The 19,661-nt window shown below is 36.2% G+C and overlaps 1 protein-coding gene across 3 annotated transcripts in view; it reads left to right on the top strand.

Moving 5' to 3' along the window:
* Positions 1–3,119: 3,119 nt before the first annotated feature.
* The window catches only part of pdgfd (platelet derived growth factor d), an 82,080-nt gene continuing 65,538 nt past the window's right edge, over positions 3,120–19,661 (top strand). For all 3 annotated transcript variants that reach the window (XM_015052653.1, XM_015052656.1, XM_015052655.1), the window contains exon 1: positions 3,120–3,717. In XM_015052653.1, the coding sequence (XP_014908139.1) occupies positions 3,600–3,717 (118 nt within the window). In that variant the 5' untranslated portion in view covers positions 3,120–3,599. The remainder of the gene's footprint in view (positions 3,718–19,661) is intronic.

Consider the following 19,661-nt stretch of genomic DNA (forward strand, 5'->3'; position numbering starts at 1 on the left):
GGTCTAAAAGATATGTGCGTAAAGTGCTAATCTTAACCTTTCTTAACCTTTTTGTTCTACAAAAAGGAACTGCATGTCTTTCGTCCTGGTTACTCTATGAGAAATTAATATCCTCTTACGAATAACTAAGGATTCATACAAATCTATACAGTGATGGGGGAATAATAAGTTTAATTTTAAATAAAAATAAGACAATAAAAATGTTCTAAAAAACAATAATTAAACTGAGTCTCTTTAAGAAGTCTATGGATCTAACTTTCAAACTTTTCTGTCTCACTATTAACTGATGCAAAAATGCATGTACTTTACAAAGTTCTTGTCCAAACCTACTGAACAAAAACACTGAACATGCTCTGAGAGAGTAAAATATTGGTCTGTAAACCTAGGTTTTAAGAAGAAATTGGTGAACAAGGTGTTTCGTTTTTAACTGTGTGCTTGTGCATGTGGATATAGAGCTGAATGTGAGTGGGCATTGCACGTGTGTCCACCATTAGCCGGGTAGAGAGTGTCCTTCCTAATCTGCTTTCCCCTAATTAAAAGCCTGTGACTAAAAGGAGCAGCATTGGAGCTGTCTGCCAGGGAAATTAAAAAAAAAAAAAAAAAAAAAAAAAAAAAAAGACGAGAGATGATTAGGGGACAGAAGAAAGACGGGAGGTGGCATGAAGTGATGAAGAGGAAAGGATGAAAAGTGCAGAGAATGGGGTGTTGCAGGGCAGAGGAGGGATAAGGAGGTGAGGAATGTTGAGAGATAGATAGTGAAAGTCACAGCAGAAATAAGTCATAAGAGGCATAGAAAGACAAATTAGAGGACATGAAAAGAGGATAGAGACAGTATCTGGAGGGAAAAGGACATGAAGGGACCACAGAAAACTTAGATGAAGACAAATAGTGACGAGGCTCTAGAATAAGCTCCACTTTAGTTTTCAGTGATGTCTGTAACTCTACATCCTCATGCTTTAGTACAGTTTCATACTGCCCTCCACACACCCAGTTAAACAGAGCAATGTTTGGGTTTGTTGAACCTGGAGAGTTGCATCATGGAGTCATAGTTGCAAAAATTTGCAGCAACTTCATGATGCTATTATGTCAACATGAACCAAAATGTCTGAGCCCAATACAAGACTGGTGTAACTAACAAACTGGATAGTGAGTGAATATTTCCACCACTTTCCTTTTCTTGTAATCAAAATATTTTAGATTTCAGAAATTAATATATTCAAAGGGTTTGATAGACAATTGACATATGAGAAAAACTGGCAATGGATGCAGGAGAATCAAATCTCTGCTTTGTTTCAGCAAGTTTACAATCATCAGATTACATTCAAAGCCTATTGAATGAGCTGTGACTGCTGTGGACTTCCTGGTAAACCAAGAATGAATGAAATGGTCTCCATTTTTAGACCTCTGAAATGTATCAGATTAATAAATCTTCAGTTTCTCAGACTGAAATGGCTTTCATAAAAACTTGTACTACCAAGTCAGTGTTAATCACTGGATTTGAATTAGTGCTTGAAATGTTCAAAGCTTAATCTAGAACCATACTGCTTTGCTCAAGGGCGCTTCATTAATTCCACCATTTCGGTTCGTGAGGTGGACTGAACAAACGCATAGCGAGAAGGAAGCCTGTCTACATGCATGCAAACAAACACACATTAGACATGAGCTTCAGGGAAGAGGAGACAAATGCCAGATCATTCAAGCACACACATGCTGTGGACACATACTAAGTAGAGAGGGAGTGGGAGATATGCTAAGAGACAGATTATGTGCATGTCTGCTATACCGCACTGCAATGTAATCCACTAATGAATACCATAAGCCTCTCTATTACAGAAGAAATGGTATTGTAAAATTATAGTAACAGTCACTAATGTGCATTAACATGATTGTGCTATTTTTGATTAGATTCTGTTATGCGGTCATATTTTAAGTGTGATAAAAAAATGTGCTCTTAGTTATCTCTATCAGTGTGTGCATTTATATGAGGTGTGATACGTTTTGTGCCCTCCACTGATCTTTATGTGCCCGTGCAGTTCCCTCCCCGATTGCATATGCCTTTGAAGCTCAGCAGAGTGGTTTAATAGCCTTTAATTTTAATTAATTTCTTATCTCTATTAATAACCTATATAATTCCCTAAGTGATTCCAACTTTTAGGTGCTGCATTAGTCATTAGCCAATTGTAGGCTAAGGGGAAGTCTTTGTGCTGAATAAGCTGGAAACGGCAAGTTGGCAAGTTCATCCTATAAAGAAGAAATAACTCTTGAAATTAAATGTGACTGTAAGTTAAAAAAAAAAAAAAAACAAAGGAAAAGTCACATAATCGAAGCCCCCAGGCACTGGCTGTGACTGAGTGACAAAAACAAAAGCTGATTAAAAAAAAAAAAATCACATAAACTGAAGCCAGTATCATTGTACCTATAAAAAGAAAGCCTGGTTTGGAAGCATTGATTCAAAAAGAAAAAAAAAAAAAATCATGAATTCCCCAGGCTACCTGTAGCATCATGTTCAGCCTTTAGCAAGTTACAGAAGCTTTAGCAAAGTGTCACTCTGGAGCATTTCCACTGAGCAGCACATGTTGCTCACAGATTGAGTTCTGTTGTTTGGTGTATGTGCAAAAAAAAAAAAAGAGCAAAATATCTTGGCCCGATTCTGGGAACATATGCTGTTATTTAAGGTGGTTAAGTGTAATTTAGTTCGGAGAAGTTGAAATACATTGTCTTAAAAATAATTTGCTAAGAAAAAAAAAGGATATGGATATTACTTCCGTTATGTAGCTTTGGGTGTGATAATAAATCCGGCTCAAAAGTCACAGAGAACAAGATATTTTGTGATTTTAATAATTTTTGGGAGACGACCCTCCTCGTCACTTAGAGCAGTTCCTCTGGAGAATCCCCATAATATATAAACAATAATAAAAATATGTTGGTAAGGTTTGTATTGTATCTCATATTTTAATCTGATGGGTATAAAATGTGTGTTAGCGTGGATGACTAGCTACATAAAGTTTGTGACTTTAAATGTTTTGTAAAAATGAATAAATTACTCTTGACCGCCTGTGCCAACATCTGTTATTGTAACACACCCCACAAATACACACGCGCGCGCTCGTGAGTGGAGAGCCCGCGCCGCTCTGTTGGCAAACTTTGACGCGCCCTGACTTTCACAGTGTAGATGCGTTAGCTAGAAACTATTTGTAAGCGACTGACTTGAATTTTTTTTTTATTTTCACGGTGATAAGACGTCCGACGCCTCTAATCTCATTGTCTGACCGTGAGCGGAGCTATATTATCCTCCACCTGCTCTTCCTTGTTTCGGAGTTTGCCCTCGGTTTCAACAGGAGCCTGACTTTCACAGCAAGGCAACTTCTTCCACACGTTGGTACTTTGGCACAAGCCGAGACATTGTGTCCGCACCTCATGAGCTACTGGAAGGAAGCACTTTTATTTCCTTCACCTAAAGAGTAAACATATTGGCAGACGCAAGAGCTGTTGAAAGAAAAGCGGTCAAAGCGTCTTGCTCGCTGGGAATTATAAGTTAATCGTTTATTTGGAAGGTGAAGAGGACAGTTTGTTAAAGAGGACAAAGTGTTAACAGCACCATGAATGGAGCGATGGTTTTCCAGATGTGGATCATTTTATTGTTGGCCACTTTAAGCAAAGTCGGGAAGGCTCAGGTCGCCAATGCCAAAGTGTTGAGGGGCAACAGCAGAAGAGACGGTGAGATGTCTTTTTTTTTTTTTCTCCACTATATAAGGTCGCAGCTTTCTTGTGTGTATGGAAGATGTGGTGTATAATTTTAAACAACAAAGGGGGGGAGGGGGGGAAGTAAGTTTTTGGTGTTATTTTTATAACAAATAAATGATACAGCTTGTAAATGTTCAATGAACAGAGGAGAAATGAGCAACAGAAATAACTAAATAAATGTTTAACTATCCCAACAAGCATCAACCAGTGGAAAAAGTAGAGAGAAAAAAAAGTAGTATTTTGTGGCAGACTGTCATCTGGGTGCTTAGATCCTGTCATTGCTTCTACAACTTCCCTAATCCAATTGCATACTTTCTGGAAGTGTGCCACACTTACTTTTTACTTACCCCTGAGGCTGAAGTCATGCTGCAGTGCCTGCGATTGTACACCTTCACTCAACTGCAGGGTTGCTTTTAGCTGGAAAACTTGAAAATGTGTGAGGGCATTCTATTCTGTCCAGGAAAGCTACTCTTTCAAGACTGCATTAATCAAAATCATTTTGTGTCTTTGTTGATATTTAGCAAAAGCATGATGCATAAACATATTTAGAAAACAAACAAAACACATAAGGGACTTGCACTTTAAATGTGGATGTATTAAATGACCTCTGTTGCACAACCCAAAATACGGTGTCTTAAAACAAGCATTGAAGCGAGTTGAACATTTAGTCATGTCACAGTCATAAACCTCAATGTGTTTTATTAGGATGTTATGTGATAAACCTGCACAGAGTAATACGTCTCTGTGAAGATTGCAGGGCTCTAAACATTTAATTTATGAATGAATATCTGAAATATGAATGCAGCACAACCAAATGCCTGTTTGTATCAAATAATTACTAAACAGAGTCCACAAGTCTATATACAGTAAGCACAGCTGTTTTGTGAAAGCCTCACAGATTTGCTAGCGAGCATTACTGAAACAAATATTTGGATTTTGAAAATCCGTTAGCGCTGCTCAACCCATCATCAGGAAATGAAAAGAGTGTGGGACAATTGCAAACCTACAAAGTTGACTCAACAAAGTTTACAAAGTGGTTTAACAAAGTGTTTTTATTGTAAAATGTTTGGAGAGCTTTAGATATTTGCTTTCTACTTCACAGCTGTGTGGTTTATGACATAAAATTCTAATAAAATGCATTACAGTTTGTAAAGTGACACATTTGACGCAAAAAGAAAAGCTTAAAGTAGGACCGATGCTTTTAGCTGGAAAATAGCATGAAAATATGTGAGCGCATTACCACATTAAACTCTATTGGGTTAACTTGAGATTCATTTTAATTCCGCATGTATCTTTAAAAATATAAACACTTACATTTCTACATACTACTTGTTGCAGTATCAAGAAAATGCTAGTTTGAATGATAGCAAGTGCACTCTGTCAAATGTACTCTTTCTGCTTGTCAAATGATTGTGTGCAAACTGAATTATCTCACATAAACAGTCACAGCTGTACTAGAGTGGCACTGTGAGAAAAAGCTGACAGGATAAAAAAAGTATCTGAATGCAAAAAGTTAAAGTTTTTAGATGATATCAGATGAACCAGCAGCTGACAACTTAAGTTCCCAGCTTCAGAAAACAAAATTGCTTAGAAAAGGACAAGAAAATATCATAAAGCTAGAAACCACTAGGACACATTATTAACATAATAATTTGCTTTTAAAGTCGTTATTTGTTCTAACTGTTTCTATCCAAAGCTGATGAAAGGAGTTTTAACTTATTCTCAAAACAGATATAACACAGTTAACATAATAAAAATATATATTGTCAAGACTGTTTTCAATTTAAGAAAATGTGACCTTTAAAATGTATTTAGAAACATCCAAGTCCTAAGGCAAGTGTTTAAAAGGATCCTTTTTACTTACAACTAGTACATTTCTGAGTAGTTCTTCACAGGCATCTGACAGCTATTTTACTTTCCATGCTGACCTCTTTTCCGTCTTTTTCAGACAAATGGGTTTGTTAGTGCCACAAAGTCCCTGGATGCTTTGTTACTCTATTAGTGTCCTATGTAGATCCTTCTGTACCCGAGGAAGCTTTGCTTTATTGCCAGCTATGCTTTTTAAATATGTTTTGTTTTCAGATGTTAGTTGAGGTAAGAGGTGTTAAAAGTAAAGTCACAATAGACTTCACTCAGTTTCAGCACAACCCTCCAATCTAGACAAGCTTCTGGTTGTCTAGATTGTTAAGCCTTGTGAGAACTTTTGTTCTACACGTTTTCACTTGGAAATTACTACAACTCAAGACAAATGTGTAGGACATAATATCAGCTATAGCCTGTGCATACCACAGCTCAAAGTGATTTGATATTGCAACTTTTTATTTGCAACTTTTTATTACCTTTCATGTGTATTGCTATTAGTCCCATCACACTATTGAGTATCTCCTTAGTGTTTCAGTGATGTTGGAAAGATGTGCAGCCTTTGGTAAATAAGTCTTAAAGTATGTGACACTACAGAACACACAGCTTGTCGTGCTACTAAGCCAGAATACCACCTGTTGTACTTGACATGTTGGGATATTCAGTTGTGATGCTAACAATACATATGTGCCATTGCGACAAAATTAGCATAGTAGCATTTGCTTTTGAAATGTTTCAGCAATTACCTATTTATAATAATATTATTATTAACAACTAAACTCATCCTATGCTGTGCAATCACTTTCGCTGCACTCACCTTGACATGGTAAATGCTTGGAGCGGCTTTGACACCAGGGTCGTGTGACCAACTTTCCGACTTATTTAGCTAATTATTTGACTGTGGACATGCAAAGACTTTGTAAACATTGCTAAACATTCATCAAGTTTAGAACAAAATAATAAAAAAAAGAAGGTGACATGAGAGCAGAAGTTACCTTCTGTCCTAAATATTCTAACATTATTTTTCCAATCAATCCGACACTTGGAGTTCATCTTATCTTGCTGATGGGTTGCCGGTTTGAGCCCCGACTCTGTTTCCCAGTCTTGTTGTGTCCTTGGGCAAGACACTTTATCTGCCTTGCCTGCTGGTGTTGGTCAGAAGGCCCAGTGGTGCCGTTGCATTGCTGCCTCGCTTCTGTCAGACTGCCCCAGGGCAGCTGTGGGCAGCTTACAATATGCAGTGTGTGAAGTGTAGTGTGAAGTGGTCTGGAGTCCTGATAAAGCTCTACACAAGTATTGGCCATTTACCTTTTACAATACGCCTACTTTATACCATATGTTATTGACATAGTTATTTTCTCAAAATACTGTTTATTTGTTCACGCTTAGACCCAAGTCACACATGTTCACACAAAGTAAAGTAAGAATATTTTAAGAATTATGAAGAAGATAAACAAAAAAAAATCTGCTTTACATACACGAATAGATACCTGAGTGAATGTATTCCTCTATCAGCTCTAACAAAAACTATGCCAAATGACTTCACTATACATTAAGGCTGATTGGTGCTACAAAATGTTGTTTGAGCTGTTATGCCTTTTAAAAATATTAACAAAATCTTATTTTAGCGCATGACCAAGCAAAAAATTGTTTCAATTAATTGTTAGTGTTCTGCTTTATTCTTTTTGCTCATCCATAACTCACAGTAAAGCAGTGCCATCATAAATTTACTGCTAAATACTAGTGCTGTACCTTTGATGACCTCTGTAAAATTGCATTATCTTCAGAATAATAGCTCTAATGCACCCCTATCTTTATTAAAAGTAAAGCATCTGGGGTCTGATTTCACTAGTAAGATGGTTGTATAAAGTTCAACTTGAGATTTTAAATACCTAACAAATTCAGCAAAAGAAAAATGAACAGTCCAGTAAAGTGTTCTTCAGATTTCTGTCAGTTTTGGTTTTGCTACATGTGCTTTAAGGTAGGTTTTTTTTCCCCCAATATGAGTACATACGATGTTTCTAAATAGTTGAATCTTGTAGAAAATATTATTTTACTCAGCTGGACTGCTTTGCTACTAGCGAGCAAAGAATCAACAATTATGCAAATTTTCTCAATTTTCTAAAGTCAACACAATCATAAAATAATTTATGCCACAGAGTGTAATGGTCAAAATACCACTGAATAAAGCAGCACAGTTCTCAATTGCTCTGACAATTTTTGTAGATGGGATTCTAGCTTTATTTAATATGTCACTTGGTAAGAAGTTGAGAGCTGTTTAGTGCAAATCCTTGCACAGGTGTCAAAGTATTAGTAGGAACAGATAACATAACATTAGACTGGCATGATCAAAGGTTTTCAATGCTTGATCAGATGCAGAACTTGAGGCAATTCTGTTTTTTAAGTAGACTGTTTGATATATAGGGGGGCTGTTATGTAAAATTGATTTGTTGGAGCTTTATTTCATGTTATAATATAGTTATGAGGTTATCATATGAAATACTTCTCAGTCCAACGTGTCTGAGAACGGTTCTAAATGGCTTAATGGATACGCATTGATGTGCTGCTGTAAAGTCGAAGAGTCAGAAAGAATAGGCACTTCTTAAAGAGACAGAGGCCGAATTTCAAGGTGTCAAATTGCAGAGGCACATTTCCTTAGAATACACAGAACTGAAGGTAACATAGTTACTTGATTGTGCTGTAAAATGTTGCTATGTGCCTGGAAAGTGCATAATACTGCCTCTTTAAAAAGCTCTTTAATCCACAACAGTCTTGCTATAATTCACTCTCTGGAAGCTCTCATAGCCAGCATGTATTCATAAGTGTGTGTTTGTTTTCCTCAGCTGATAGGTGGAACTTGAGAGCTTAGTTCCGGTATTTGATTGACTGGTTCTGATTAGAGTTGCTTCCATGTGCATAACCTCATGCTGATAGAGACTCCCAGGCATTCACTTGTCCGCTGGCTACTGTGAATGAGCCTGTGTGTCCCAGAGCATATTTATTAAAGGAGGTGTTACTTCAGAGACATTCTAACAGAAAGTTATAGTCCTCTTCAATTAACCCTGTCTCACTAGGTTCCCTTATTTCCCTCTTAAGCATTTTTGGCACTTGGCTCATAACAAGACAACGAAAGCTAATAAAGAGGCAGCACAACTAATATCAATGGCCTTTTGTGGAGGATTGGTGGCAACTTCTGTAGAAAAGTCTATTTAGATGCGTAGTCAGACAAGGAGTGGTGTGATTGTGATGTGATATTCTTCACTGAAATGGATGTTTTTCATAATTTCATAATAATTTTCAGCCATTGTTTACTTCTAGGTTAACTGGATCTGGTCTCTTCTGATGCAGATTTATTATTCATATCTCACATTAATAATGTAAAAGTTGGACGAAATGTGATATGCTTGTTCAGACTGCAGATGCTTTAAATACTATCAGATGTATTTACAGTGTATGCATTGGTATGTACTGTGTAAAAAAAAAAAAAGTCTAATTTACAGTGGTTACCTGAATTTTACCGTATTAATACTGTAAACTAGAGATGTTTTTATTTTTTTATTTTTTATACAGTGTAGTACCACATAAGGAAGTGGCAAAATTAGACTTTCTTTTGGGATAAAAATATCGGAAGTGGTAGAAAAAGTTGTTTTTGGTTGCATTTAGGGTCGAAATAATTAATCGTGATTAATTGATTATTGAAATAATCATCAGCTAATTTAGTCATCAAATAATTATTAATTTGAGTATACAGATTCTGAACAATATAAGTTGCTGAAAGAACTACAGTCTGAACAGAAATATAGACAAAACTGTACAACAAATATATAATTTTCCCCAGAATTCCTCAAGTGGAATTTATGTAGCTTCACTTGATTCAAAATATTATAAAATAGAATCTCATATTAGACACTTTTTGCTATCTGATTAATTGGTTTAGCAGGAAAAAAAATAGTCAACATATTATCCTTACACAATGTTTATGTTAACTCACACAGAAAGTGCTGAGTTTTTCTCATGTTGATGTTGGAATTTCTTTTAACTGCACATGCTACAAATGACTGAGCGTGCACAAAAGGAATGCTATGTTATTGTATTGGAGGCAATAAAATATTTATTTTTATTTCAAGAATAGAACTATTTGCTTACTTTATTTTTTCTTGCCCCAAAATACACCCCTTTTACATTGATTTATTTTCTATTTAGAGATCCTTCTATCTTCTATGGGTATAAATAATGTTGGATGTAACTGTAGCTATGTTCAAGAGCATAAGAAATGCTTTAAATCTCATTTTAGTTTTCACTAATCCCAGCCTCATTCTCTTTTTTTCTTGGTGAGGTTATTATGAGAATTTAAGTGTGATTTTGTAAACATTGTTTTGTGTTAATTCATGATTGTTTTTTTTTTTGTGGTTAACAGTAATGTTGCATATTTTCTACAGCTACAGAAATGTGTTATTTTTTTCTTTTTCTTTCATGTTGATGGTGATAAGGGAAAACAGATAAGGAGCTACTGGCTGGCTGCATTGTTAGCTACTCCTGGCCCCTTTCCACTTTCCCTTCATCAACTTTCCTAATTTATTCACTGAAATATTCCGAAAGGAGAGATGTTTCCAAGTTTCAGATTAAGTTTATTGTCCCAGTGGCTATTACAGTTGATGCATCATTGGTTTCCAGACTCATGGCGGAAAGTTTCCACACCAAAGACATTTGTAAGTTCTTGTGGTTGCCTCTGCCACTTTGTTTAGGACTTGTTTGCTTTGATCATTTTAATCCGGATCCTGTGGTCACTGCACATAGCTTATCGAATGGACAGTCTTCTGCTTTCTGATTTAGCCAATAAATCAGTGTATCCTCAGTCAACATAAATTTGACCAATTATTAGAAGAGGACACTAATATAGATCATGCATTACATGTTTGCTTTTTCACATTTTGTCACATTATTACTAGAAGCCTTGTGTATTTATGCGTTTTCAGCGCCCTGGCTGAATTTAATGTACCATCTTTTGCTGTAAGTGTCTTATGATCCTACCAACCGTGCCAATTTGTAACCTTGAACTCTTAACCAATTTTTATGGCAACCCAGCCCACCGTCAATCAGATTGGATAGAGATTTTGGAATATCAGTTTGAAAGATTCACAGGTTAGACTTAGAACAGGACATTGAACTGAAGCAAGCTATACCAAACCATCCTCCTGTAGCGCTGGCTCTAGGTTTAGGTTCGGCCAGCTGGATAGGGTCCTTTTGCCCCTGTCTAAAGTCTTTTACTTCATCTGGCAGGATTTCTTTTTGGCTCCATTCGTCTGACCTCATCACATCATCAGGGTTCCACCATAAGGTTTCACAGTGGGAGTAGCACATTTGAGGTGATGTTCAGTGTTAGTTTTCTGTCTGCTGTAATTGTAAAATAAAACGTAAAATTTTGGTTCCATTTGACAGATTACCACAATTTTGCTGTATTTCTTACATGGTTTAGGGCTCAATTAATATTGAGATGTTTTTTTTTTTTTTTTTTTTACTGAAGACTTTTTTTCTTGCTACTTTTGCACAGCAGTGCACAGTTGTGGAGAACAAGACATTTCAATTACACACTGAGGGGCTCATTTACTAAATATGTGACTTTTGCAAAAGATTGGTGTGACAGCATTTTGCTTTGGGTTATGGGAGTAAAAAGGACAAAAGCAGAACAAAACAGTTCAGATTTTTATTCCTCCGTAAAATTGAAAACCACTTCAAAAATATGCACCATTTTGAGATTTTAGATTGTAACATAACACGCTGTGGACATTTTCCAAGGAATTAACACTTTTTCCAAGGCGCTGCATAGGTCATAGAACTGTACTACTCAGATATCTGTCTAGCACTAAATATGATAAATGGATGGCAAGACAGATGCTAATTCCCTTCTTTCTAGAGTATAATGGTTAAAAGCGATAGAGGCGGAAGAGGAACAAGAGGTGGCTCTGGCAGCTCTTATGTGAGCAGGAGGCGACACTCCTCAAACATCTGTTTCAGCAGCAGTCACTCTTTTAAATTTTCCAAGAACATTTCTGAATCTGCTTTGTATTGTAGTACATTGTTGAAGGTCGTCTCTGTTCGTGGGAGTTCTCAATTGGCAGTCGTTGCGTGTGTGAAATTATCTTTATATATATTATTACTAAGATGGAAAATAGTAGCCCAAGACAAAGAAAATGCACCAAACCCCATATTATCTCACTATTGTAACGCTGGACACATTTCTAAGATCATTTGGTTCATATAGAAAGGCATAAAAAACTATTTTTGAAACATATTTCTGGGTTTGTTTATGCTGTGAAAATCTTACTGCACCTTTAAGCAGCCATTCAAAAAAAGTTTGGAGGTTTGAATAAGACATTTGTGGGCAGTGATAAAATCTTTCTCTTTAAGACCTGAAGTTGTAGAGCAGCCTAGGCACTGCAGGTTATAACGTGACAAAATGTAAAAAAAAGGCACTTCTTTTGATAGATTTGATATCTGTTCCTATGAAAAGGGAAGACACAAAAACCATGATCTAGCATAAAAGTCAAACTATGTTTGTGATTGACTTATGTTGACTTACGTATTATTGTGTACACACGATACCTTTTATTTACTGCTTTGTTTCTTAAAAACCTTCATAGTGCCAAGCAGGATTCTTTGATTTACAACTTCAAAAGAGTTTTGACACCAATGAAGTGTGAAAAGCTCACATATTCACTTGTAAACTATGAAACATACCATGGAAAGTTCTGTCTCTTTTAATTAATAATGTTTGTTATACAGCAGCATTTCTCATAATGAGGTTCTGTGGTTGTCGTACGACTGAAGTAATAATAAATGAAGTACTCTAAGGATTTAGGAACATTTTTCTGCCATGTTACCACACAGCAGTTATGTGGACAAACATGCTCCAAACACAGGTGCAGCTGAAGTGTTACATGGGAAAAGCAGTCATGCTTACAACCAGGGTCGTGGTTACCTTCCCATACAGAAACAGGTTTGACATGCTGGTTTAAACATTTAATGTTGAGAAGCCATTATTTAGTTAAAAAGGAACTGAGCTTAACAGAGAATATAACTAAAGCTTCACCATGTTTTGTTAAAGAGCACTGGCATAGCAGTCTGAATCCTCTTCTTCTAATAACGCCCTTCTTATCTTTTGCCTTCCTCTCTCAGGCCCGTCTTATCATTCTGTGCCTCTCTACATATCACTCAATCTCTCCAGTTCCTTCTCTTTTAATCTCTCTGTCTTATTTCTGACTTTATCTTCTCATCTTTTTGCCTTCTGTTTCAGCTGTTTTTAATCAAAAACTGCAGTTCTGTTAGCAAATGTTGCAAAACAGCTTTGCTCGTATGCACATTGGCATGAGACAAAACTGTTACATAAGCAAGGTTAAGGCATTAAGGTAAAATGCAGTTTGTAAACCTTTAGAAATGTACATAAAGCATAGATCTATAATGTGATTGAAAGGGCAAAAAATGCATATCTGCTTTAAAGTTTCACTCATAATGATTCATAATGAGAAAAAAACTTACAAAGTGTAAACTCAAGTGTAGGTGCTGTGGGCCCAAAATGTTTATAATGTTTATAGTCAAGTTTATTTGTAAAGGACATTTTCAGCAACGAGGCAGTTAAAATTGCTTTACCTCATAAAAACATCATACAGTCACCAATTATAAAACAGCAAACAGACATTACATTTTATCAAATACTATAATTAAAATCAAGTAAATACACAATAAACATTTTGATCAATGTTCTACTTACTACTGGTCAAATGCAGCTCGAAACAGGTGACTTTTAGCCTTGATTTAAAGGAAGTCAGTGTTTCGGCAGTTTTCTGGAAGCTTGTTTCAGATTTGCAGTGCATTAAAACTGAATGCTGCTTCTCCATATTTAGTTCTTTGGATGCAGAGCAGACTACAACCAGAGGACCTGAATGGTCTGGAGAGTTGATACAGTAACAATATATCTTTAATGTATTACGGTGCTAAGCCATTCAGTGATTTATAGACTCGCAGAAGTATTTTAAATACTGTTCTCGGAGCTACAGGGAGTCAGTGTAAGGACTTTAAAACTGGGATGATGTGCTCTATCTTCCTGGGTTTAGTATAGAAAACTAAATGCACAAAGGCAATCATGTAGGTGTTTACACTAAAATACACTAAATATGCAAATAAGAGAGGGGCAAAATAAATATGTAATCATTGAGAATATGGAGTTCATGAGTGGAAAATCATATTGTACCCTGCATGTAAGCACACCCATGCATGTGTAACTCTCTCCTAAAGGAGATTTTTATTTATGAAGCTGCATTCTGTATTGCATCGGGAAATGAACCACCCAAAGACAAACTCCCCTTTAGTCCATGTGGTAGGAAGTCCTTATTGGAAATAAAACAGTTTGTGACTATTGAAACAGACTACATACACTTTGATTGGGCAACACATTTATATATTATTCTTAATATAAATAATACATTCTACTCCTCACTGCTGAGCAACTGAGAGAATGGCTTGTAACATATTAAACTGATGTTTGATACTCATTTACCTTTTATTTATCTTCGGCAATGTTGATGTGTCTTATCAACCCCAAGCACAAATATCCAAGCATAGTGTCCCAACGACAGGTTGTCACTACGAGTAAATAAATAAAAATGTTTCTGAAGCCCAGCAAACACTCTGCTGCTTTAAATGGTGTGCAGGAGCTGAACATGTCATGACATTGTCTACTATATCACATTGCACAATGGAAGGTGCCAAAATGTTTTTTTTTTTTTTTTTATTGCAGCAGAATCCCATCAGACAGGGTCAAACGGACATATTAGTTCAACAATGAATCGTCGTCTCAGTCTGATGCGCAATGTGAATCCGATGCTAACGAGAGACAATGGACATTTGTCTGGACAACTGAAATCAAAAATCAGACATTGGTGTCCTCAGGAGTGATGCTGAAAAGGTTTTCCCCAGAAAAATATGTAGCACAATTTGATATTTGTTGTAAATGATTACTGGTCAGGAGAGAGCTACATTGGGAATCCGTCTGCCTGCATGCCAAATGTACACCAGCTCACCAGAGACATTTTCTTTCTTTCATACAGTAGAGAATAATCTCAAACTGTTTATTTAGTTGATTTATTTCCTGCACCTTATAGGCTTTGTATGTCTAAAGGTGATTTGATTGACTATTAGATGTTTTTCTTTTCTCCTGAAATGTGTTTTCCCAGAACCTCCTATTTTACCGTGGCCATTTGTTGTATGTGTCTCTACTGCAGGCTCCTAAGCAGTGCAATTTATATAAATATATAATTTTTATAAATAACATACCATGCCACTGAGCAGATCACTTCTCCTCTTCTGAAAGCGATTACACTTATCAACTTACATAGAGTCACTTCAAATGCTACAGAAACCTGTAACTGCAATAAATGTCCCTGTTTCGTTGCCCCTAATACGAGAGGAGCAGAAACAGACGTCCAATTGGGATTAGAAGTGTTACATTTCTGAAACATAACTGAAGTCAGAAAAAAGATTGTGACGCTAACAGATTTTAATAATCGAATTCAAATATATACTTCCCTATGTCTTACTTTAAAATCAGGAGACGGTACTTCCTTCCTACTCCATAGACATCAATGATTCTGTTTCTGTTAAAATGAACAGAAATCATGAGTTTTACACAAGTTTTAGCTGAAATGGCTGAAGAGTTTAGCATTCTCCATATGTCCAAGTTAGCAGTAAATGAAAAGTAAGTAGTACTCCTCAAAAAAGCCCTTTTCTGGGAAGAAACATTTTTGTTCCTCGTAATATGTTTTTATCATGGGAAATGCAGTGAAAAATGCAAAGAGGAGTAACAATGACTGGCAAACCTTGACGTTGGTGACATTAAATTACTTGCCAAACAAAAAGATCATGTCACTTCCTGCAAAGAAAGTCAGCAGAAACTTAAAAATACCTAAATTAAGCTTGAAGAAACATTGCTAAAGAATACTTAGATTACAAGAACGGCGAGTCTTTGAAACTAAAAATATATAGAGCAGACTTGCTCAGTCAGAACAGTTAAGTGCATTGTGGTTATTTATTTTTGCTTTAAAAGTAGTATTTACTTGTCTTCATCTCCAATAAATTACAGCTCCGTGAGAATTTTGTGGGATCAAAAGCTTGTTTTCTTTTTTTTTATTAACTGGTTTTGACTTCTTGATTAAATCATATTTAATATGAGATCCTCTAAATCATAAAAAAAAAAAAAAAAAAAAAAAAAATGTATTCATTTGGCATGAAACAGGAAAATCCAGTCTTCCCTTTTTTTGTGCAATGATGTTAGTGACCTTATTTACCCAATCTTGTCATATTAAACAGCAGGATTTAAAGGGGGAAGCAGAGTCGCTGGAATTCATGAGTCACATGGAGTCCCATCCCAGAGTGCTAAACTGCCCACCCACCTCAGCTCGCTCACATCCAAACACAATTGCAGGACCTCCCTTTTGAGGGAATCCCCCAATAAATAGCTGTCATCATGAGATATAAACATCCATGATCTGCCCGAGCCAAAGTCACCACACCTCTAAATGTTTGGCAGACACTATTGTCATCTCCTGCTCATAAATATTAGGGTGTTCACCAGCGAGGCATTGTGATGTGGGGAGGGGAAGGAGTTCAAATTCATTTCTTTCTGTTACAAAAACAAAAACAGAACAATTAGTGTAAATGATGTCTTGCAAAAGGATGCATATGCTCATCCATAAGGTGATACTCGGATTTTCATATGGAGTGTGGGCAGCTGATGAACAAATCTAGGAAGAACCTGAAGGGCACAGAAGAGGAGGAGGGAAAAGGTGTTTGGAAAAAGATATACCTAGTTCAAAGACCGCTCCCTCCACTTTTCTGCTTCGTCAGCTCCCAAAGAGATAGAGAGGACCAACGGCAGGCCAAATTGATAGAGTATAAAAGAGGAGGTGGACGAAAGCAGGAATGATTGAGGAGTGGAGAGGAGAGATAAGACATTTCTGGAAAGGGAGAGCAGAGCCAAGTATAGTATCAAACATAAGCAGATTATCTGATCTCAACATCTGATCAGAATCGAAGCCAAATGAGATAAAAATACAGAATCATGACTTTTTTTTATTCACTCTGTGTGCTCAGGGAAGTCAAAAAGTAATTTAGCTTCTTAATCTCACACCTCCAATATGATTCTTGAAATATAGAAAATACAAAAGAAAATCCATTGCTTTGACCAGATGTATAAAAAAGATTATACCTCTGAAGGCAAACAAGATTGACATATTATTCAGATTTTTGTTCTTACTTAATGACTAAAGGTTATGCTTTGCAACCTGAGAAAATTTTGAAATAATAAGTCAATATACAACCTTTATTTTATTTTATTTTTTTTACAGAAATCCAGCCTCTGAAGCTATACAGGAACCTTTTACAGCCAGTGTTAATTTGAACAACTGGGCTTGAATTGAAACAATACTAGAAATTCTCTCAAACAAAATACTTCAGTCTATACAAGCAACCGCCAACACAAAGGTTTAAATGATAACCACAGCGGGGAAAATAATGCCAACTTGTTGCACTTTTGAGCTGCTGACATTTTGTTTTTTGAACTTATTGTTCCTAATGACTTGTCTGATGTAATAAATTACCTGAGGAAAGCTGGATGGGGGTCAAAATTACAGCCATTAACTTCTTCTGTGGGCCATTAGGCCATGTTGCAAAAAAAAAACAACAAAAAAAAAACAACAACAAACAAATACAAGATTTAATGGGGATAAGAGACAGTGCAAGTTTTATATTCAGCTGAAAATTACTATTATGGACCTAATGGAGGGCATTAGCTAGTAAAAGTGTACAATGGCTTAATAACCTTGAGCAAAATATAAGTATTATACAAAATAGTGTACATGAAAAGTGTGATGGTGGTTCTGTGGCCTCCAAGCCATGATCATCTTTGGTTTTCACGATTTGACAAATGTCTGAATAGCTGTATTTCTAAGAGAAGGTTTTTCTTCAGCTTCCAGAAATAGAAAATGGTTTTCTGAAAAAAAAGGCATTTGAGTGACAGAAATAAATGCTCTGAAACATCTCCATATCTATATTTTTGCCTATAAATAAGTATAATTCTTGCCATTTAAACAATATCATCTCCACTTATGCAGTCCTGTAGCATCATCAATGCAGATAAAAAGTCTGATTTTTTAAAATTTTTTTTAGCCTGTAGGCACACAATTCATAATTTCCAAAGAAAATAGTTTGTTTGCAAAGTTGTGAATTGTGCAGACTCATTTATCTCTTCTAATGTGTATTGTCTTCCTTTGGCAATAATAACTCAATTTACCATCCAATAAAGCACTTCTGAAAATGAGCAGAGTTGGGGACACAGTGGAGGAGAATTAGAAAGCAGGCTAGAGGGTGTTAGAAAGACAGATGTTTAGTTTTTGTGGAGCACAGTAAGCCTTGGCAGCTGAAGCATCTTCTGAGTTTTAGTGAATGTAGTTTAAAAAAAGGAAACTATGACATAGAAAGCAAGGAGTATTTGCATAAAACAAACATTGTCAAGAGAAGGACGAAGTGAAATTGTTAGAAATTAGAAATGAGTGAGCAAAAGGAGAATTAAGAGAACAAGAAGTCTAAACAAAGACAAGATCTTGAGTGGAAGATTAGGACAAGCAGCATGCAGCAAAGGAGAAAAGGCAAAGAAAATGAAGGGGGAATTCTGCAGCCTGCCTGTATGCGAGTTTCACAGAAAACAGCTGACAAGTGCATGAACAAAAGAGCTGATGAAAGATGGAGACAGGGAAGGGATGAAATGAGACAACAGAAATAGAGCATGATGGATATGAAAGAGACACAGTGGAGGTGTGAAAAAAGCAGTGATGTGAGGGAGAGTGCATGGTATCACAAAAGAGAAACATGAGAACCAGGGCTGTGCTGCATAAGCAGAGACGGCAAAAAAATAAATAAATAAATAAAAAATTAACCAGATTGTGATAAGACAAGTACAGAGGGAGAGACGGCTTGACGAGGGATTCAGAGGTTCCCTAAAACTTAAATAAAACACTGATGAATAAGAAATGAAGTATAATACATGGGAGTAAAACAGCATGCAGGAGGCAGCATGCACTTTGAAAGGATGTAGATTAAGTGCATAGTGATCTTCTCTCAGCGTTGGCTCTGTCCCAGTCCTTGGAAAACAAAGCTTATGTGGGTAAACAGCAAAGAGATGAAAAACCTGCTGATGTGCTGGTAGGAGTGTGTTAAAGATTCAAAGATGAGGGAAAGGCTGCTTGTTTGTGTGTTTGAGAATAAATTTTGGTTGACATTATCCTCCAAACTACAGAATGTAGCAACTCAAATATCACTCAAAGTGTAATTGCCACTACAACGCATATAATGCTGGTGAGAAGTTTAAATATTCTCATCATCAGCATCAATTTTTAAGTAATCTGGGGATTTTAGAGATACAGTTGAACATTTTTCCTTTTCCAGAATGGAGGGACTATATAATAGAAAACTGCTATGAGCAGAAAAACAAGAATTGTGTGCAAAACGTATCTATGCATACACTATCAGCAATATTTGGTTGAACATCCCTTAGGAAATTGCAGACTGCTGACATTTCATTGCCATCAACAACTTTTGTTCTACCTAGATATTTCACTCCTCTTCCCATCAGAACTCATAAAAAATTAATTAGTTTCCTGGTAAAAATTCGGTTTATAAACCTAGTCGGTTACTCTTCAGAAGAGTGAGAAGTCAGAAGCCATTTTCTAAGATTGGTATTAGCACCCTCCAAAAACTAGCCTTGATGTGTCTTTGAGATCACTGTCCATTTTGTGGCATGCAGTTATGTCAAGGTTTCACTCTTCTGACCAAAACTGTCTCCTCAAATGAAAATAAATGTGTTTGTTTAGGAGGAACTCGGGCTCAAGCCCATCACATCCTAAAAGGTGCTAAATACTTGTATAATTGCCTACATTGAAGTGACATTTACATCAATATTGACTAGGAGGCTGCATGACTGTATATATATATATATATATATATATATA

This window comes from Poecilia latipinna, unplaced genomic scaffold, assembly GCF_001443285.1.
Source record: "Poecilia latipinna isolate Pla-1442-1.1 unplaced genomic scaffold, P_latipinna-1.0 Scaffold1124, whole genome shotgun sequence".
NCBI classification, from domain to species: domain Eukaryota; kingdom Metazoa; phylum Chordata; class Actinopteri; order Cyprinodontiformes; family Poeciliidae; genus Poecilia; species Poecilia latipinna.